Source organism: Salmo salar, chromosome 05 (genome assembly GCF_965601325.2).
Source record: "Salmo salar chromosome 05, fSalSal1, whole genome shotgun sequence".
Lineage (NCBI taxonomy): Eukaryota > Metazoa > Chordata > Actinopteri > Salmoniformes > Salmonidae > Salmo > Salmo salar.
In genome coordinates, this window is record NC_138295.1 from 49804234 (window position 1) to 49827277 (window position 23044).

A 23044-nucleotide genomic window follows, 5' to 3' on the forward strand; every position below is an offset into this window, starting at 1 on the left:
CCATGTTGCTGGGGATCAGAAGTGCCCAGTGTGAGAGAGAGAAAGGTTGAGGTTGCCAGGGTCAGATTAGAACAGAAGGTGTCGTATACGGAGGCAGTGAAGAGAGTTGAGGATGATTGGTCAAGGGTGAGTAGTAGGCCTAGGTCAATACAGTGTGATACAAATTTGTTCATCAGTAAGTTTTGCTTCTTAGCGTTCATTGCCATGGTTATCAGCTGCAGAGAAGTACTTGGGTGTACAAGGTTTTACTGCAGAAGAGTTTCGAGGTGTGTTGAACGAGAGTCCCTTTCTCCCAGTCCGTTGGCCTGGTGTAGGATCAGTTAGGGACAAAGTAGTGGAATGTGGTGGGGATTTAGATTTGTATTAAATAGTGGTGTATATACAGTACCTGTCAAAAGTTTGGACACCTACTCATTCAAGGATTTTTCTTTATTTTTACTGTTTTCTAAATTGTAGACATCAAAATTACACAAAGGGAATCATGTGGTAACCAAAAAAGTGTTAAACATGTTATAGTTTAGATTCTTCAAAGTAGCAACCCTTTGTCTTGATGACAGCTTTGCACACGCTTGGCATTTTCTCAACAGCTTCATGAGGTAGTCACCTGGATTTATTTTCTAACAGTCTTGAAGGAGTTCCCACATATGCTGAGCACTTGTTGGTTGCTTTTCCTTCACTCTGCGGTCCTACTTATCCCAAACCATCTCAATTGCGTTGAGGTCGGGTGATCTGATGCAGCACTCCATCACTCTACTTCTTGGTCAAATAGCCCTTACACAGCCTGGAGGTGTGCTTTGGGTTGAAAAACAAATGATAGTCCCACTAAGCGCAAAACAGATGGGATGGTGTATCACTGCAGAATGCTGTGGTAGCCATGCTGGTTAAGTGTGCCTTGAATTCTAAATAAAGCAAAGCACGCCCACACCATCACACATCCTCCTCCATGCTTCACAGTGGGAACTACACATGCAGAGATCATCCGTTTACCAACTCTGCATCTCACAAAGACATGGCGGTTGGAACCAAAAATCTCAAATTTGGACTCATCAGACCAAAGGACAGATTTCCACCGGTCTAATGTCCATTGCTCGTGTTTCTTGGCCCAAGCAAGTCTCTTCTTATTATTGGTGTCCTGAGTCACACAGTCTCCTCTGAACAGAGATGTGTCTGTTTCTTGAACTCTGAAGCATTTATTTGGGCTGCAATTTGAGGTGCAGTTAATTGCTAATTTCTGAAGCTGGTAACTCTAATGAACTTATCCTCTGCAGCAGAGGTAACTCTGGATCATCCTTTCCTGTGGCGGTCCTCATGAGAGCCAGTCATAGCGCTTGATGGTTTTAGCGACTGCACTTGAAAAACTTTCAAAGTTCTTGACATTTTCCAGATTGACTGACCTTCATGCCTTAAAGTAATGATGGACTTTCATTTCTCTTTGCTTATTTGAGCTGTCCTTGCCATAATATGGACTTGGTCTTTTACTAAATAGGGCTATCTTCTGTATACCAACCCTACCTTGTCACAAGACAACTGATTGGCTCAAACGCATTAAGAAAGAAAGAATTTATGGAATTTCTTTAACTTAACAAGGCACACCTGTTAATTGAAATGCATTCCAGGTGACTACCTCATGAAGCTGGTTGACTGGTACTGTGCGTGTAGGGTTAGTTGGTGGTGCAGTATTTTCCTTTCCCCCTTTCTTTTTTATTGTTTTATCACAAAATGTAAGTGATTGACCACACAACTACAGTAGGTGGCGGTATGCACAATCAAAATGTGCGAACGCCATGATAGCAAAGAAGAAGAAGCACACCTAAGGCTTTGCATTTAGTCCAAAAAGTGTATTCCTATGCTGTGTTTTTTTGCATATTACTTTAGTGCCTTGTTGCATACATATGCATCTTTTTTCTTTTCTTTTCACTCTGTTAAGTCAGTATTGTAGAGTCACTATAATGTTGTTTATCAGTTCTCAGTTTTCTCCCATCACAGCCATTGAACTCAACAATAAAATCACCAATGGTCTCATGGTGAAGCTGTTTCCTTCCTGTCCTGCAGCTGAGATCAGAAGGACGACTGCATCTTTGATGTGTCTGGGTGGTTTAATACATCATCCACAGCATAATTATTAACTTCACCATGCATAAAGATATGTTCAATGTCTGATTTGTTATTCTTACCCATCAACAAATCACTGCCGTTCTTTATGAGGCTTTCGAAAAGCTCCTTTGTCTTTGTAGTTGAATCTTTGCTTGAAATTCAATACTTGACTGAGCGAACTTACAGATGTTGTATGTTTGGGGGACAGAGGGAGGGGTAGTTATTAAAAAATCATGTCAACCCCTATTATTTCATACAGAGTGCGTCTATATAACGTATGTGATTTGTTAAGCCAAATATTACTTCTGAAATCATTTAGGCTTGCCTAAAGAAATGGTGATAAATACTTATGAAATGACTATATTTTAGTTATTTAATTTGTAGAATTTGTAGAATTTTCTTTTCACTTTGACATTATGGAGTATTTTGTGTAGATTAATGACAAAAAATGCAATTAAATCTGTTTCAATCCCACTATGTAACTCACATTTTTGTTTTTTTGTTCAAGGGGGTGTAGACTTTCTATAAGCACTGTATGTATGTATATACACTACCGTTCAAAAGTTTGGGGTCATTTAGAAATGTCCTTGTTTTTGAAAGAAAAGCACATTTTTTGTCCATTAAAATATCATCAAATTGATCAGAAATAGACATTGTAGACATTGTTAATATTGTAAATGACTATTGTAGCTGGAAATGTCAGATATTTTTATGGAATATCTACATAGGTGTACAGAGGACCATCATCAGCAACCATCACTCCTGTGTTCCAATGGCACGTTGTGTTAGCTAATCCAAGTTGATCATTTTAAAAGGCTAATTGATCATTAGAAAACCTTTTGCAATTATCTTAGCACAGCTGAAAACTGTTGTCCTGATTAAAGAAGCAATAAAACTGGCCTTCTTTAGATTAGTTGAGAATCTAGAGCATCAGCACAGGCTCAAAATGGCCAGAAACAAAGAACTTCCTTCTGAAACTCGTCAGTTTAGTTTTGTTCTGCGAAATGAAGGCTATTCCATGCGGGAAATTGCCAAGAAACTGAAGATCTCGTACAATGCTGTGTACTACTCCCTTCACAGAACAGCGTAAACTGGCTCTAACAAGAATAGAAAGAGGAGTGGGAGGCCCCGGTGCACAACTGAGCAAGAGGACAGGTATATTAGTGTCTAGTTTGAGAAACAGAAGTCCTCAACTGGTGGCTTCATTAAATAGTACCTGCAAAACACCAGTCAATATAGTTTCGGCTTTGTGAACAAGGAGAGACAGAGTTTGCTCTCTGAAAGGTTTCTTCAGTCATTGCCTGTATATCGGTCTCAAAACACAGGTTGGTCAAGCAATCTTTCTATTTCCCACACTCTATCTAGACAGGCATATTGTTTGGCTACTTTTCACTCTCATATGCATCACAAATGCCATCGTAACATTTATATGAATAAATACCTGTCGCAGTAGTACAAATATTAGACTGTGATTGCATTGTTTGATTAAATGTTTTTATTAGTAAAGTGAACAGTGAAATTTCCTGCCACCACACCCATTCTCCATTACTCTTAGTGTATTTTGGAGGTCAGAGATTCCATTGCAGAGCAGTACGCAGCCTTGCTTGAGTTACAAAGTAAATGTACCTTGAGAATAGAAATGACACATGGCGGTGCCAAAGTTGCAGGTATTGGTACTGCTTTGTTTATTGCTGGCAACTATAAGCATACTGGGATATAATGTCCAGCTAGAGGCCAATGAAGCTATGGCCTTTGCTCTGGGCTCATTCAACCAAAAATCTAATGAGGAGTATCTCTACAAAGTTTTTAACTTCAAGTACAAACTGATTCAGGTGAGCTCGCCAGAGTTTCCCCTAAAATTGGGAGTGTATGCTGAGCACACTTTTTGGTTGTATGGTTATAGAAATTGTGTAAGGTTCTGCTGTTTATATTTTCAATTGGTCATGCTGTAATGATAATGGTTGTCAGGGATAGCTGTAGCCTACTGTATGTTGTTGTCTAATGTATGATTGTTACTGAACCAATGAACTTTTTCTTGCCATTAATGCAGATTATGATTGGAAAGGAATTCATCTTGAATGCACGGATCGGACTAACCAAGTGCAGAAAGATAGTTTTTACCATTGCCAGAGGGACTAAGGTAAAGTGTTTATCACTGCAAAGATTACTCAATTATAATAGCACCAGACCAACAACAGTAATAAACTATAGGACAACATAAATAACAATAACAACTTTACTTGACACCCAGCATCATAACACGTTATGACACGGTCATAACCATGTCATAATATGTCATAACAGCTGACATAACTTGTCATAATATGGCCATAACACTGTCATGACACATATATTTAAACCTGTTGTGACAATATTGGGTTGTTTTATGGATGGTTATGACACCTACATAAGAGTGTCAAACCCCATAAAACATACCATGGTAGTTAGTTTATGGCTGCTTATGACACCTACATAAGAGTGTCAAAACTCACAAAACCTACCACACAAGACAAACCTTTCCATTTCCATTTTACATTTGAGTCATTTAGCAGACGCTGTTATCCAGAGGCGACTTCCATTATATCATAGCCTACTTGTCAACATTATGTTTGTTATATAACATTTACTGAAATTACCATATTAAATTATTAATTGTAATTATGCCTAAATTGATGTCAGACATGCACCTACCCCAATGCTCTTTTGCTGGGATGAATGCAGGAGCAGATTTCAGAAGCAGGACAAGACACCCTTTTTTTGACTGATGACTGACATAAGGGCATGTACGTGATAGGCCTATATGATTATGATGGTCATAATGCTTCTTGACAGTGTCATAAAGCGTATTTTCTTAGTCCAAGTAAAGTGACATCGGATGGTCATAAAGCTTCTTGACAGTATCATAAAGTGCATTTTCTTAGTCCAAGTGAAGTGGCACAGGATGGTCATAATGCTTCATGACAGTGTATTTTCTACAAGTTATTTAAAATATGATGAAAAAAACATGACTGTAAAGAATTCCTTACAACAAGAACAACAAAGGACTTAAGAAACACATTTTCAAACAAAAGGAAACTTCTTGGCAGGGAAAAATACATTTGAATAAATGTGGGTTTTGACACTCTTATGTAGGTGTCATAACCAAACATAAAATAACGCAATATATGTCACAACAGGTGTAAATATATGGGTCATGACAGTGTTATGACCATAATATGACAAGTTATGTCAGCTATTATGACAGGGTTATGACTGTCATAACATGTTATGAAGCTGGGTGCCAAGGAAAGTGTTACCTAACAATGGGCTAATTAGTATAAAAGAATTATGTTGTAATGCATGTGTTGTGCAGTTGAACATTATGTCATTCTTTCTAAGGAAACCTATTTCTTCTGTTTCAGATGTTTGGATGCTGCTTTGTAGTGTTGCTATACAAGAGCAAAATGGTGTTGGCTCAGAATCTTTGCAAACCAATGTAAAATTAGTCCCTGAAGCATCAAAATGTCTAGTCATTCTCTGGTGACTGGTCTGAATTTGACTGGAGCCTAGCTTATCTACTATTATTGTGTAAATGTCATTAAATTCCATAGTTTGTGTCTTAGGACCACAAATTATTTAATGTTCTAGATTATTGAAAATAATGTGTCAAAGGGTCATTTTGTGAGAGGGAAGCCCGGACTGAAAGTAACCCCTGGCTCCATTTTCCTTTGACCTTAGTGTTCAGTGATTGCAGATCTGTAAAACCCAGAAGGGTGTAAGCAATAAGGCGTATGCTCCCCGAATGTTGTTATATTACCATATTGCTTGCACCTATCCTGTTTTTATAGATCTGCAAACACCAAGAAGTTAAGACCTTGGAGGTGGCGAAAAATAGTTTTAGGACCGGTCCACAGAGACACAGCTCCCACTGGAGGATGCTGTGTCCTGACATTCCATCGCCGCAGACATCATTCATCAGAGGCACATAGGGTGTTTCGCGCGGCAGCCATGGCGGTGTCCCTTGCGCATTTCGATGATGAGTGGCACGATTTTAAGGAATTTGAGCCGATTTCAGAGCAGGGGACTCGGATGGACCGAGTAAACTTGGTTGTCGAGCAGGTGACAGGCGTGCTGAAGGTCCTTCCAGAGCTCAACAACAGCTTTTCGGGCGAAATAGGCAGCTTAAAGTCCATGGAAGATCTGGTGAACAATTTCGACGATAAATTGACAGTGTGTTTCCGAAATTTCAACACCAAAACTGAGAACATTGCCCCTGTAAACATTATCACCGAGGATACAACACTGAGGAACGACGAGTGAGTATGCGAAGTGACTCGTGGCCGAAGTTAGTTCGTCCTTTGCAACATACTATCACATTTCAATGTCTCGCTCTGCATAATTGCGTTCCTCTCATACATGCAGTCACGTGTATTGATAGTTGATGCAAGCTGCCAACATTCAACATTGTAGTAGATAGGCGTATATCATATATACACCTGTTCGAGAATATTGCTATAGGCTTACAGTATTGCTACATACATTTCACAGCAGTTTACGTTTATAAGTATGCTTTTCATGCATTATTGTTGCGATGCACACTGTCAGTTATGCTGATGACTTGTCAATAAGCAATGTTATCAGTGGTCATGTGACTTCTCCGTCAAACTAGATTTTAGAACTCACATAATGTCAGTTGAAAACATGTCTGTGCATGGTGTCCCAAATATGCCTAACAAAGACATCCCACTAAACTCTGGATTAGAATGTTGACCCAAATACCCTTCCCAGGAGTTCGAATAAATAGGACAATTCACATTTATCCCCTCCTAAAAGATGAAAGATTTGGATAATTTCTTGGGTAGAGATAGTTGATCCCACTGATCTGTTTGTGGTTAATAAATAGTTAGCCTAATACTATGCTGTTTATAAATGATACATGAGTTATTAATGTCTCACCCTTCCCCTTTTCACTATTCATCATACTGTCTTAAAGCAGTGCGGCTGTAGCATTATCAACAGCCCAAACATATCGCACAGCTGGAGGATTAGTCCTCATTTTACTGCTTCCAATGTATGTTTTTGATTGAAAATGTACAGTATCATCTGGGTAAATCTTTTGTAAGATGTTTGTGACCTTTGTGGCATCTGTCACTTGGTAACCAATATTTGGCTACATGCACAGTGCAGTGTCATTATCACAAATATAACCACTGTTGACCATTATTAGAAGTTAGTTATCACTTCTCTACATGAGCTTTGGACCTACACACGTTTATGTGTCTCTCATCTCATTTCCCCCACAGGATCTGGAATGCTCTTGCAGATAATTATGGTAATGTCATGGCAGTGGACTGGAAACAGTCTAGAACGCGCTCCCTCCATCTCCCCAGTCTAAACCTCGAAAACAAACCAGTGAGTCAAGTTCTTGCTTCATAGAGGGCTCTCTCTTTGCCCCTTTCCTTCCACCCCTACTCTCTCTCTTTTTCCCTATATCCCTACCACTCCCCCTCTCCCTGCCCCTACCTTCCTGTTCAATCTGTTTATCGCTCCAATCTAAAAATCAGATTTCATTGTGCCAGGATTTAGTTTTGATTAAATCCCCTCCCCCTGACCCGTCAGAGGGTGGATGATGTAACACTGGAGCTGTCCGACGATGAGGAGCTGAGGGAACAGATGGACATGCACACCATCATCGTCTCCTGCCTCAATGACGAACCCCTCTTCACCGCAGAACAGGTAGGGCTACCCACCAATTTACCAACCTACCAACCCACAGCTCTGCCTAGAATAGACCAAGACTGACCTGCACTTTATCAAAGATAGAATTCAGTGGAGCAGAGCTGGGTATGGGGCTTGTGCCTGTTGCTTGAATGTGCTTCACATAAACAGATGACAGGTGGACTGAGCCAGTGTTTGTGTGATAACCAGAGTTGGGGTCTATTCTATTGACATTTCCAGTCAATTCAGGAATAAAATGTCATTCCAAGGAATGGAATAGCACTACATGGAGAAATTATATGTCCAGTGCAACAGACAGGAATAGAAATGGAATTGATCCCAAATGTGTGGTGTTACCGTGTGTATTGTAGGTTATTGAGGAGATAGAGGAGATGATGCAGGACTCTCCTGACCTGGAGGCAGAGCAGAACCACCCCTCTCAGTCAGACGTCTCCATGCTCTCTCTAGACATCCAGCGCTCCAGAACAAACCACAGCTATGAAGAGCGTGAGTATATCTCTGTCAGTTAGGTGTGTGCGTGTGTAAATGGTGTGAGGGAGGTTGAAAGTGTGTTTGCATTCTTATGCTACATTTCTGTGTGTGTGCAGGAGAGAAAACTCTGTGTGTATCAGAGCTGAATGAGCGGCTAGAGGAGGTGGAGACGGCCATCAGACGTTACAGTGAGGAGCTGATTCAACACCTGGCCCTCAGGGACGAACTGGACTTTGAAAAAGAGGTGAAGAACAGCTTCATCTCTATCCTGATAGATGTGCAGAACAGACAAAAGGAACACAAGGAACTACTGAAGAAAAAGAAAAAACTCAAGAGTGGTGCCGGGGCCCCGCAGGGCCGACCAGAGAGAACACAAGCACTAGGATCAGTGAGTGACACCATCCATGCTGTGCGTGCACACACACACAAACACACACACAATGCCTACTGATCCACTGTTTTATGGCATTGCTTACATTCAAAGTGGACAGTTTTAGTAACCTTTTGAAATGTATTCAAACCTTATACAACTTATTTCTTGCTTGTGCAGATGTCCCCCCTTATTACTATCTTGATACCTTATTACTTGGCTCTTTTTACAAACTAAGTTACTGGTTCCTTGTTTTGGGGATATTGACCTTTTAAACCTTGCATATGGTTCCTTCTCTCTTCACCTGCTTGTTTCCTGTTTGTGTGCCTCTTACTTCCCGTTTCTCTGCATCACTTCCTTCCTCTCTAGCGCTTCAGCATGGAGGGGCTCTCCTCTGCCATTCAAAATGGCTTCCGGCAAACTTTTGGGAGTGGTGGCATTGAAAGACAGGTGCCTATATTTCTCTCTTTCTCTCTGTCTGTTGCCCTCTTCATTAGTGCTGTGTGTGTTTTTGTTGGTCAACTAGATGGTAATTGTACATGAAGTACAATTGGTGGGACTTGCTTTAACTCTTTAAAAGTCTTTTTGTGTTAGTGGTAGAAGTTTAAAACGTTTTACTTTACTATTTAAAGCAACACAGTTGCATATAGCCAAAGTTTATTGTAGTAAAATAATTACTTTGATAAACTACTACATCAACCATATTAATTTGGATTGTAGGGCAGTTAGATCACAAAAATGTCTCAACTACAGTTGCTGCATGTGAAAACTAAAAGAAGAAACATATAGAACAAAACATTCTTTTGTTAGAAGATGGGAATTAAAAGCAGGATCATGTGGACAACACTCTTAGGAAAGCAAAGAAACTCTGAATCAATCATGCTGTGGGTTTCAGATAAATAGATGCACGATTTACATTTGAAGTTTGATTTTAGGTGAATGATGATGTAATGATTAGAAAGTTGTAAGCTATTATTTTGGGAGAGAAATATCTAGTGGTGACAACTCTTTAAAAGTATTTGTGGTAGTTGAAGAACTACAGTGCCTTCAGAACATATTCATACCCCTTGACTTTTTCCATATTTTGTTGTGTTACAGCCTGAATTTTAAATGGATTAAATTGAGATTTCGTGTCACTGGCCCACAATACTAGTTACTCCACAATATTAACCTAAATGACAGAGAATAAAGAAGGAAGCCTGTACAGAATACAAACATTCCAAAACATGCATCCTGTTTGCAATAAGGCACTATATTAAAACTGCAAAAAATGTGGCAAAGAAATTAACTTCAAGAAATTAACTTCATGTCCTCAAACACAACACATCATTTTTAAGCATGGGGGTGGCTGCATCATGTAATGGGTATGCTTGTCATCAGCAAGGACTAGGGAGTGTTTTAGGATAAAAAGAAACGGAACAGAGCTAAGCACAGTCAAAATCCTACTAGAAAACCTGGTTCAGTCTGCTTTCCTACAGACACTGGGAGACAAATTCACCTTTCAGCAGGACAATAACCTAAAACACAAGGACAAATCTACACTGGAGATGCTTACCAAGATGACATTGAATGTTCCTGAGTGGCCTAGTTACAGCTTTGACTTAAATCGTCTTGAAAACCTATGGCAAGACTTGAAAATGGCTGTCTAGCAATGTTCAACAACCAACTTGACAGAGCTTGAAGAATTTTAAAAAGAATAACATGCAAATATTGTACAATCCAGGTGTGCAAAGCTCTTAGAGACTTACCCAGATAGACTCACAGCTGTAATTGCTGCCAAAGAGGATTCTAACGTGTATTGACTCAGGGGTGTTAATACTTATTTATGTAAATTAGATATTTCTGTATATAATAAAAACATGTTTTCACTTTGTTGTTATGGGGTATTGTGTGTGTAGATGGGTGAGAAAAATAAATATTTAATTCATTTTGAATTCAGGCTGTAACACAACATAATGTGGAATAAGTCAAGGGGTATGAATACTTTCTGAAAGCACTGTATTAAGGCTGACCCCAATTAGTCGACTGGTCGATTGTTTGGTTGATAGGCTGTTGGTCGACCGAGATTTATTTAGTCGAGCAGTGGCAAATATACACTACATGACCAAAAGTATGTGGATACCTGCTCATCGAACATCTCAATTCAAAAATCATGGGCATTAATATGGAGTTGGTCCCCCCCTTTGCTGCTATAATAGCCTGCACACTTCTGGGAAGGCTTTCCACTAAGGCTGGGCGATATGGCCTAAAACTCAAATCTCGATTTTCTCAAATATATATCTACATTTAAAAAAAATGTTTTCTCTAAATAAGCTTTGTTGTACAATGTAAAGGTAAAATACACTGTATTCTAAACAGTCAGCAATAATCTAATGAATTCAGAGCTTGTGAAGTTATACCTAGGCTGAATATATGCCTTCAACAACCATAAGACCCACTAATAATTTAATTATTTTATCAGAATAGTTGTACCTTCTTTTTTTGTAATAATCACTGATCTGGCTTTCAGGTCTGTCTATAAAAATGCCAATTTTGATTAAAATTTAACCAGAACCATGCATAATGCACATCAACTAATAATGTATCAGGCATTGTTGAAAATGAACACCGGTCTCATAAACAATCTCTCAAGCACAAGCCCACGTGTTAGTAATTAGCCAGCTAATATTTATATTTAAAGTTTAGCCAAATTGGATCTAGGTATAATTTCACACGCTCTGAATTCAGCTGACAAGGCAAAACAGTTGAATTGTTACGAATACAACCTTCTGTCCGTCTCCAACTATTTGAACAGATGTTCAACATTAATTAAACATTAATTCGATATATAGCCCAGCCCTATTTTCCACTAGATGTTGGAACATTGCTGCAGGGACTTGCTTCCATTCAGCCACAAGAGCATTAGTGAGGTCGGCACTGATGTTGGGCGGTTAGGCCTGGCTCGCAGTCTGCATTCCAATTCATCCCAAAGGTGTTCGATGGGGTTGAGGTCAGGGCTCTGTGCAGGCCAGTCAAGTTATTCCAAACCAATTTCGACCGACCATTTCTGTATGGACCTCGGTTTGTGTACGGGGTCATTGTCATGCTGAAACAGGAAAGGGCCATGCCCAAACTGTTGCCACAAAGTTGGAAGCACAGAATCATCTTGAATGTTATTGTATGCTGTAGCATTAAGATTTCCCTTCACTGGAACTAAGGGGCCATGAAAAACAGCCCCAGACCATTATTCCTCCTCCACTGAACTTTACAGTTGGCACTATACATTCGGGCAGGTAGCGTTCTCCTGGGATCAGTCAAACCCAGATTCGTCTGTCGAACTGCCAGATGATGAAGCATGATTCATCACTCCAGAGAACGCAATTCCACTGCTGCAGAGTCCAATGGTAGCGAGCTTTACACCACTCCAGCCGACGCATGTCATTGCACATGGGGATCTTAAGCTTGTGTGCGACTGCTCGGCCATGGAAACCCATTACATGAAGCTCCCGACGGACAGTTCTGGTGCTGAAGTTGCTTCCAGAGGCAGTTTGGAACTCGGCAGTGAGTGTTGCAACCGAAGACGGAGGATTTCTACGCGCTACACACTTCAGCACTTAGCTGAGCCTTTGTTCGCGACTGAGCCGTTGTTGCTCCTAGATGTTTCCACTTCACAATAACAGCACTTACAGTTGACCGGGGCAGCTCTAGCAGGGCAGAAATTTGATGAACTGACTTGTTGGAAATGTGGCATCCTATAACGGTGCCATTGTTGAAAGTCACTGAGCTCTTCATTCTACTGCCAATGTTTGTCTATGGAGATTGCATGGCTATGTGTTCGGTTTTATACACCTGTCAGCAACGGGTGTGGCTGAAATAGCTAAATCCACTAATTTGAAGGGGTGTCCACATACTTTTGGCCATGTAGAGTATATAAACAAATTATTATTACCAGTAGTACATTTACTGTTAAGTCCCATAATTTCTAATCTACAATGTTTGTTTGGCTACGGTAATTACTGTTAATGCACTCAATATATTATTATTATTATTACAGTCTTACCGTTGTCATTGTAGGAGTGGACACATTGTTTGCAGAGTGCACAACTTAGGCGGTGACAAAAAAAACGTTATGGTTTATTTCATTCCATTTATGAGTTGTCAATTTATTAATTGTCTTTTGTTTGGAGCACTCCTGTCAATCTTGAGTAAGGGACACACAACTGATTACGCATATAGAAGTAGGAGTAGTCTACTTGGTCTGCGAGCAAATGTAGGTCTATAATTATTCCCATTTGAGGATCTAATACTGTTTATGATTGTCTTAACTCACCATCACTGTGGAATTTCTGAAAGTAATTTTTTCTTCGCATCAAGCAGCAAGTAGACAAAGTCTGTTTTTACATCCATTGAAAATGACAGTTGTTCCTCAACACAGCCTATTTGAAACATCTTTCCAGCTCACTCCCTTTCGATTACCGCTCAGCATGAAAGGGGAAGAAATGTCATGCTCTGATCCGGTGGAAGCGTCATAAAATAGGTCTACCTGATTACTTCTTATCCCTTGTGCAAAATAGCCTGCAGCTGTGTCTGTCTGTCTAGAGTTCACTGGAGCTGGAAACTCTGAGGACCCAGAATATTTTATACAATGTTGCAAGTTTGCTAGCAGGAGCTTCAGGCCAGACCAAGTTAATATAGCTGACACAATACAAGTTCCTTGCAGACAGGTCATGCATAGCCAATGTGATTTAGATTATATTTATTTTTATCAGGATATTTTCTACCTGCAGGTTGCAATGTTTTTATTTGTTGTCTTTATGTAGGCTATTTTTACATATTGGCAATGAAAATAAAAGTTACTTTTAGATTTGTGCCATTTTCATTTAGGTATAATTTAGATTTACCACATAACATTAATTTTGAGATATGAAGACTATTATAAAGTACATTAAATTAAAGTTCCATGTAAATGTGCATATAAAAATTATAACTGGCATGTAGATCACTAGAAATGGTATGATAACTTGGCACTCCAAATGGAAAAGGTTGCCGACCGCTGGTGTAGCCCATTACCGGCAACTTCAGGAGCTTAACAGCAGAGACAGAATCTGAGAAAGCCAGCAACAACGGGAGGAGGAAGGTCAGGAACAGGTGTTTTTCTTCTGGGTGGCTATATTGATCTCTGGCTCTCTCTTTAGTAATTTATGTCTTAATTTTTAATCGCAGTGCTTAAAGCATCAGACAAGCTCAGTAGCCTACGTATAGTTGATTTTATTCAAACAAAGGATGTGGAAAAATACAATTTTTTTTGTTGTTGTTGACCAATCAGACGACTCTTGGTCAACTAACTTTTGTTTTAGTCTGGGACAGCCCTACACTGCATGTAGAATAGATTTGTATGTAGACCTACTGATAGCTAGCTGTAATTCTAGCTAATAAATCATTTTCATGCTAAAAGTACATTTCCTGAAGTAAACGTGGTGTGTTTGCTAACTTGTTTTATAGTGTGTATGGTTTTGAAATATGTTATAGTAGTTGTAGTGGTTGTAGTAGTAATGGTGGTGACTGGTTATAGTTGAAAAAGTAGGTAGATGAAAAGCTAGGATAGTCTGAACATATGAAAGTTGGTTTGGTGTATCTAGCTTGAACGGTTCAGAAGTTGCTGTTGGTGGGTTCTTTTATGGAAATGTATGCAATTGTATATACTGTAGTTATAAATTAGGAAAGCCTGAACATGTGAAAGTTGGTGGTAGTGTTTGCAGTAGTAATGGTGATGACTGGTTATAGTTCAAAAGGTAGGTAGATGAAAATGTTGTTTGATTGGTTAGTTGGGAGGTTAGGATAGCCTGAACTTGTGAAAGCTGGTTTGGTGTCTCTAGCTTGAACGGTTCAAGAGTTACAACTATTGTTGGTGGGTATTATATGCTAATTTATGCTAATTTAAGTGTTTATAATTTATAGTGCAGACCAGAGCTAGTGCGAACCAGAGCTAGTGTCACGGTTGTCGTAGGACGGAGCAGACCAAAGTGCAGTGTGTGTGTCATTCCACATTTTATTTTCACTGTGAAACTAAGCAATACATATACATAACTAAAGAACAAAAACAACAAACCGTGACGCAGAGGTGAAACATACACTAACTCAAAATCAATCTCTCACAAACCCAGGTGGGAAAAACACCAACTTAAGTATGATCTCCAATTAGAGACAACGATGACCAGCTGCCTCTAATTGGAGATCATCCCAAACAAAAACCCAACATAGAAATACAAAACTAGAACATCACAACATAGAAAATCTAAACTAGAAAAAAAACCTGTCATGCCCTGACCTACTCTACCATAGAAAATAACAGCTTTCTATGGTCAGGACGTGACAGCTAGCTAGCTACACCCAGGACCAGAGCTGGACCAGCGCTAGTGCAGACAAGAGCAATAGTTGTGTGGTTGTGGTCAGTAGTTGTGTGGTTAGTAGTTGTGTGGTTGTGGTCAATAGTTGTGTGGTTGTGGTCAGTAGTTGTGTAGTTGTGGTCAGTGTCTAAACTACAGTTGTTGCATGTGAAAACTGAAAGAAGTGAAATGAGAAGCAGGGTTGCCAGGTCAAGCTATAATTTCTAGCCCAATGACCACTCAAAACCCGCCCAAATGACCTGAAAACTAGCCCCAATTTTTTTTTTTCAGCAAAAGAGTTGCCATATCTAGACAATAAACCCTTTTTCCATAACGTTATTGAGACAATTAAGGAGGAATATCATACTAACTTGTAAAATTCAGATTTCCTCAAAATAATAATGCAGCATGACAGCATAAAGGAATAGTAATATGTGACAAGAGAAAATATAATTCCATTAGCCGTGGTATAGTGGCCATATACCACAAACCCCCGGGGTGCCTTGTTGCTATTATAAACTGGTTATCAACGTAATTAGAACAGTAAAAAGTAATGTTTTGTCATACCTGTTGTATATGGCCTGATATACCACCGCTTTCAGACAATCAGCATTCAGGGCTCGAACCAGGTGTCACGCCCTGATCTATTTCACATGTCCTTGTGCTGGTTTCCACCCCTTCCAGGTGTCACTTATTTTCCCCGGTGTATTTATCCCTGTGTTTCCTGTCTCTCTGTGCCAGTTTGTCTTGTTTGTCAAGTCAACCAGCGTTTTTGTGCCTCAGCTCCTGCTTTCCCAGTCCCTCTTTTTCTCGCCCTCCTGGTTTTGACCCTTGCTTGTCCTGACTCTGAGCCCGCCTGCCTGACCACTCTGCCTGCCCCTGACCTCAAGCCTACCTATCGTCTTGTACCGTTTGGACTCTGACCTGGTTACTAAACCCCTGCTGTCCTGTTTATGACCCCGCGCCTGTACCCGACCTGCCTTTTGCCTACCCCTTTGTTATAATACATATCGGAGCTCAACCATCTGCCTCCTGTGTCTGCATTTGGGTCTCGCCTTGTGCCCTTTATACCAGGTTTATAATTGTAAGTAAATAAATCCCCTTTGTGTATGTGCATAACTATAGATAAATCCTACAGGAGTTTGAGTGATGAAAGTTGAATAGAGGATCTCGAAATCTCTGAGCAAGAAACACTTGGATGAACATAAAAAAAATGAATGTTAGGCTCCTTTCTATTGTGCTGTTATCATGTGCCAGATGTTAAGACTACAAACCACCATTGACTTGTCATTTCAATAGGCATAGGCTTCAGACTAAAATCTGGGTTTTTGATTCTAATTCAATTTTACCACAGTTTGCTCAGATAAAGCCCCTGATAGGCCTATATCTAATTTCAGATAGTCTACAGTATCCTAGACAAGATGTAGGCAAGATGTAAACTGAACGATTTAGCAGCTTGCTTCGTTCAAATTCAGACTAATTTATTCAACATTAATAGTGAACAGTGGCAGTTGTTTTCCAAGGCAATTTCGCAATAAGAAGTGCTTCTTTCCCCAATAGTCTGCTGGAATAGGCTACAGAGAATGGGGTCATAATTTCAATCACTGAATTAAATATTAATAATAGATATATGAACTTAATGTGCTTGTCAACAACAGCCAGAGTTTATTTTTTTGAATGTGTTTCACCTGTAGCCTAATATGACTACTGTTCATAATAACACAAGGCTACAACAAAGTTATAGGCTATTTATTAAATTGGTTCGCCAGCTCCAGATGGGCTACACAGGTTGCACAAATTGATTTGCAATGACTCCAGTGATATCGTCATTTCAACATATTTACTGTATAAAATGGTAGCCTACAATGGCATATATATATTACTAGGTTTACTTGATGGCCAACAGAGGCAAATGTATAATTCTCCACATTTAGCCTAATGTCAGTTTCATTGAGGATTTTTCCCATAAAAAGAACCAGGCGAGGAAGTTCCATAACTACCATTAAAAATGTCCACTCGGGCAGCCCCCGAGACACATGAACTGAGCATGCATAAAGCACTTTGCTTGATACCTAAGCAGTCAACTTTAGAATGCAGTTTAAACCAAGCGGATTTATGTCATTTGTTTCCAGTGCTTTGTCTCCATTATTTGTTGATGTGCATCAGTTCTAGAGTATGGACATATTTTTTGGAAACAGGTTTGGAAATAGGTGGCTCCATAATGACAATCTAAATAGCCTACCTACAACTGGTAAAAAGTTGTCACAACGTACGCGCGTGCTGCTCTCGTTCCTCTCGCTCACCTGACTCAGCCAATACCTGTAGTGCTCTCTCAGCACACACACCCCTCCTGATCTTTCAATCACTCAGCAACAGCATGACTCACTGCCTGACAGTCAGGAGCAGGTCACAGTGAAATATATATGTTTGAAGAAAAATGCCATGGCGGCTGCGGTGCAATTTAGAAATATCCCAAAAACCAGAAACCCGCGACCAGTACATTTTCACCCGTGACATCGTTTTCCAAGTAGCCCAAATTGGCAAGGAAACCGCGAACATGGCAACACTGATGAGAAGTGGGAGAAGAAAAAAAATGATGAGAAGTGATTGGGTGAAATATGAAGAGTGAACAGTGGCAGTTGTTTTCCAAGGCAATTGTTTCTAGGCAACAGTTGCCTTGGCAGGCCTGCTCCCTCCATGGCGAAAGCCAGTGTGAAAAACATGCTAACAAACATTTGTGCTTTGAAACGAAATAAATACCGCACCCTGACCCACACAACTTATTTGCTAGATTCATGATAGTGTTGTTAGACAAAGCAAGGAAAGTGAACTTCAAAGCGTGATTGAGTTTTAATGGAATATGCAGCTGTTGGTAAGTAATGAACCTGCTAGCTTCTGACATGACTAACTGCATCTTTAAAGAGATCACTTGATGGGTTACTAAAAAGCTCTATCTATTGATTGGTAGAAGCTATTCCTAATCCGTTGCCAGATTTGAATAGCAGAGAAATAGACAAAGATGTCATACCCATAACCCTTTGTCTAAAGTGGTACAAATTTCAGTTGTTTATAAAAGGTTTCAGAAAATGTTGTTGATGCAGTTACTAAAACAGCTGTAACTTTGTATCAGAATAAGATATTTTTGTTTTGCATTCAGATTTGAAAAGCAGAGAAGTAGATTAAGATTTCATATGCTCTAACATTTTGTAATAGTTGACTAAATGGTTAAATTACATGATTTGTGTAAAAAGTTGCATTGATTCATTTACAGTGAATGGAATGTTGGAATTGATGATGTCACAATGGGGCCTTTAGAATGTTGAGGAAATTGCCATGAAAGTGGATGGAGGACAAAAAGAAGGTCAAAAAAATTTGCAATTTTTCAAAAGTATAAAATGTATTTTAAAAAAAGTATTAATTAAATATATATATATTTTAAAGTTGTATGTAAGCACACTGGTTCTGACCAGTCTACATGTAATGTTTCAACGACGTTTCTAGCTTGAATAGTGTAAGTGGAGTAGCGTGCTAAATAATAATAATAATAAAATGTCAGAAGTATGACGAAGATTTAAAGTCTGGACTTTTGCTTCGCAAGTCCCACCTAAAAATGCTGATCCACCCAGCGTCACATTTCCATAAACTGAACATGAATTACTCGCTGTCTCACCTCTCTGCTGTATTTAAGAAGGAGTCTTAAAAAAACATCACTAATTGCCTTTCTACATTGGAGCAGCAATTGAACAATTGTATTTAGCATGTACAGTGCCTTGTGAAAGTCTTCACACCCCTTGCACAGTTTTCACATGTTTCTGCCTTAAAATTACACGTAAAAAGGGATTCAATTAGATTTTTTTCCCCCGACCAATCTGCACAGCCTACTACACAATTTCAATGTAAAGGAAAATTATAGAAAATGTTCTTAATTAAATAGAACAAAAAACAAAGATGCCTTGATTGCGTTTGTCTTCACACACCATAGTTAATACTTGGTGGAAGAACTTTTGGCAGCCATTACAGCTGTGAGAGGAACATTTGTGTAAAGCAGAGAAGTAGATTAAGATTTCATATGCTCTAACAAGTTGGTAGGATCTCATTCAAAATGATTCACAGCTGTAATGCCTGCCGATGGTGGTTCCACCAAGTATTAACTCTGGGGTGTGAAGACATATGCAAAGACTTGTTTTTTTATTTGTATTAATTTGGAAAATGTTCTATAATTCTTTCACTTTGAAAATGTGGGATAGGTTGTGTAGATCAGTTGGAAAACAATATAATGTGTAATTGAATTTTTAAGGCAGAACATTTTGAAAAGTGTACAAGGGGTGTTTACACTTCCACTAGGCACTGTACTTATTCTCTCTTTTTCTGTATTGTTTCTACCCCATGGTCTATCTTAGTATCTGACCACAGTCATCCCATATGAGAAGAAAGGAGGTCCTCCATCGGTGGAAGATCTTCAGATCCTGACCCAAAGTAAGTGGCACCTTAGTAAGTGGTACCTGTAAGGTGCAGAGCATTTATCCCCCACCCATCTCATGAATCTTAAATAAATAAAAACATTTGTGCTACTTGAAGTACAGGGTACAGTTGTTTATCTAGTGTTATAGTTGGTTGACATACCCTGGTCAAATACATTCCTGGAATAAATACATTTTTCTGATTGGTTTGTGTTTCTGTTGCAGTCCTGCAAGCTATGAGAGATGACAGTGACAAGGTGCCCAGCCTTCTGACAGACTACATTCTCAAAGGTGAATATACTCAGCCTCTCTCTATGTACATTTTAACATTAGTAGGCTATATTACAGTGAGTTATGTGTTGTTGGCATACGGTTGTCTCTGCATTTTTGTATAGTTGTTGTCTCTGCATTTTTGTAGAATTCAAGAACATAACGTTTATTGATAACTCATGATTTTCACATTAGGCTATTTTAAGCTAGGCTTTTCTACTGTTTAAGTTGTTGTGCTTTTTCTTTTGTGTGTATGGTACAGGGCAATTTACAGTTGAGTGATCTCCTTTTTCCTTCATTCATTTCTTTAAAAACAATTCTCTCCATTCTTAATTTTCTGTTCAATGTCTCGCTGCATTGTACTTGCTAGCTCTGGTGTGAGAGCCATGGACAGAGAGGTTTGTGACACACATTCAGACACTGTACTGTGTGGTGTAGCTCACTCATTGCGTGAGAGCACCCCTAGTGGCCACTGAGCTTTAGTGTAATGTAACCATACCCTGCCGTTGTGTCCTGTCACTGCCCTGCCCCACCCCACCCCTCACTGTCACACTACTGCTGTTTAGGGTATGGTAGACCCCGTTGCTGCTCCCGTTGGTGTCACAAAGTTATCCCTGACCCACGATCTTGCTTTGCCTAACCCTTCACATCCTCAAGTGATCCCAAATGGACCTTACGGGTTCTACTAAAACGCTCCCTGGGAATCACTACTTTTACAACCATTGGAACCGATTTCTCTTTCTGGACTCACTGAATACTAAATGGCTGTATTGGCATATTGTGTATTGTTGCCGTATCTATTTCAAGTGTGTTTGGATTCCTTAACTGTTTTCCTGATCAAACCTAGATACAGGTACTTGGTTATTTTATTTCTCCTGTTTTACTATTTCATTCCTTTTTCTCCACCCAAGCCTGTTCTATTTCTTACTTTGTATTTTCCCGTAGTAGCCTAACTGGCATTCACACCTAGTCCCAGCCATACTCATTAATGTGTTTTTTCCACAGTGCTTTGCCCAACATAGACTGGAAGGACGATAACTGACATTTTGATAACGAGGTGAGGGATCTGGTTTCAATGTCAACAAGCAAAATGAAGAGGACTTGCTCAGAGTATAAAAAATAAAAACATGAGCACACTTAATTTATTCTTAATGATGCATGGTATTTTACCTCAAGTTGCTCCTTTTTATGTAACACCCATAGATGTTTTATAGCTCATTCAGTTTTATTTTCTCCGTGTTGAGCATGGTGATTTCACAAACCTTGTGTATTTGACTACTTCAAGTATTTTTTTTAATTGTTTTTACTTTAAGTACAGTGTAAAATTCAGTACCCAAAGTCATAAGAAAGATACTCATACATTCTAGATGCTAGCATCTAGACTGTATGTGGCTGATATCAACAGCCTTTTGGATGATAGGGAGCCTTACATTTTTGCCCTGAAGTAAGATCGAAGCTACTCATATCCAAAGGTTTGTGTCTTAATTGGATTAACCTAATCTGAAGGTCTCAGAAACAACTGAGCTACACTCCACAGCACTTGTAATATCAGGGATATGAAACATTTTAGGTTAGTTTAAAAGTGCTTAAATACATTTCATTAATAAAATAAACCTTGAACTAAATACTAACATTTTTCTACACAACTCAGTCCACCATTTGGCCTCCCTAAAAGCACTGCACATATATTTTTTAGTCATAGCTAAATACTGTAGTAGTACCATTATTGTCATACTTAGAAGGAATTGCAAAGGTATGTGAACAGAACTGTAATTAATTACAGAGCACTGATGTGACTACTAGCTATGCATTTGAGTAAATAATGACTCACTGAAGCCCTGAATCAGAGGCACCATGCAGCCCAGACCTGGCCAGTCTGTGAAGGCTGTGCACATAAGCTGGGCATTATTATATTTCTATACACAAGAAATTAAGATGCCTTTGTATTTGCCAGAATTTTTTGTACATTGACTTATTTTTAACCAAATGTTATACTAAGCTACTTATCTGCTAAACTATTAATTTATTTTGTAAATATTTTATTTCGAATAAATGTATAAAGTCAATGAATAACCCAATTTAATCTGGTTTTGTTTCATTACTGAGTCAACTCCATTTTTTTCTCCTTGCTCATACAGCATACTCCAGCTATTCATCAATGACAATGATATGGAACAACATAGAAAACTTATTTAGTTATGCAAACTCAACCTTGCTTTTAGCCAATACCCTAGGCCAATACTTTTAATATTGTAACAGGGAGCCATGCTCTTTCAATGCCGCTGTAGTCTAATCCTCATTGGAACATGGGAAATCATAAAGCTGGTGTTATATTGAACACAAAACATTGACAGTTAACACATTTTTCCAACTCCAACTAGGAGAAAAACATTGGAAAGAGGAACAACAAATGGTTTGTGCAAATGTGAGAGAGATGGCTCCTTTGGTACCAGTGTCTTTCACCTCAGCAGTAGGCTTCTTGATACTTGAGGATAAGAGTAACTCACACGTGCATATAATACACGTGAAATACAAAAACACACTCCAAAACACACTGTTGTTTCATTATCAGCTGGCCATGTGTCAGCCGAACCATATCCAGCTAGCTGAGAGGAACTAGATGAAATAAATAAATGAAAGGATATTTTGGCAGCTAGGTCAAGCTAGTAGGTAGCTACCGGTGGGAACATGATTGCATGATGAGTGGGATGATATATACCAAATTAGGCCATGTGACAACTAAACCAACACATGGCACCCCATGAAGAACTTAAAGATACCACAAGAATATCACTATTGTTTGGAATGAGAATGAAACACAAAGATCATGTCTAGAGATAATATCACTGCTTCATATTATATCCAAATGGAGTTACATTTCAAGATAGGAAACTGATATATCTAAGATCAAATTTTCATCATGGTAAACTGAGATAAACTCATTCACTATTGCTAAATGGAGCATATGAATGGAGACATGTCATGACAGAATATCTCATGTTTAATAGAGGCCTCATCTGCAAAAAAACATGAAGAGTTTCATACCAAAATGATATATGATTTACCATATATACATGTCGGTAAATTAACTTTTATTGTTTAAAGAAATTAAAAGAGATTGGTGTGTTTTTCACTATCTAATCATGGCATGGTGTGGTTCAATGACAGACATGTATTTGTTAAAAATCTATCACTTGATGATTTCATTTCAGAGACAAATAGTCATGTTTTTTTTTTGCAAAATGCTGTACATTCACCTCACTCAGTGAAATAAGTAGTACTGCTAGGTTTTACAT

General features: G+C 39.0%; 1 protein-coding gene across 5 annotated transcripts; it reads left to right on the plus strand.

Annotated features, from left to right (window-relative positions):
* The first annotated feature begins 5963 nt into the window (after positions 1-5963).
* LOC106605036 (fasciculation and elongation protein zeta-2) lies at positions 5964-21831 on the plus strand. 5 transcript variants are annotated; one of them, XM_014200271.3, is made up of 10 exons: positions 5964-6389; positions 7377-7485; positions 7693-7809; positions 8163-8298; positions 8400-8671; positions 9023-9103; positions 19419-19494; positions 19704-19769; positions 20119-20146; positions 20754-21831. In XM_014200271.3, exons 1-9 carry the CDS (start codon positions 6082-6084, stop codon positions 20127-20129), a joined length of 1176 nt encoding a protein of 391 aa, XP_014055746.1. In that variant the 5' UTR covers positions 5964-6081; the 3' UTR covers positions 20130-20146; positions 20754-21831. The 5 variants fall into 5 exon arrangements, with proteins under 5 accessions (XP_014055746.1, XP_014055745.1, XP_014055744.1 ...); XM_014200270.3 differs by having other exon boundaries at positions 20119-21831; XM_014200269.3 differs by lacking the exon at positions 20119-20146 and having other exon boundaries at positions 5965-6389.
* The last annotated feature ends 1213 nt before the right edge of the window (positions 21832-23044 follow it).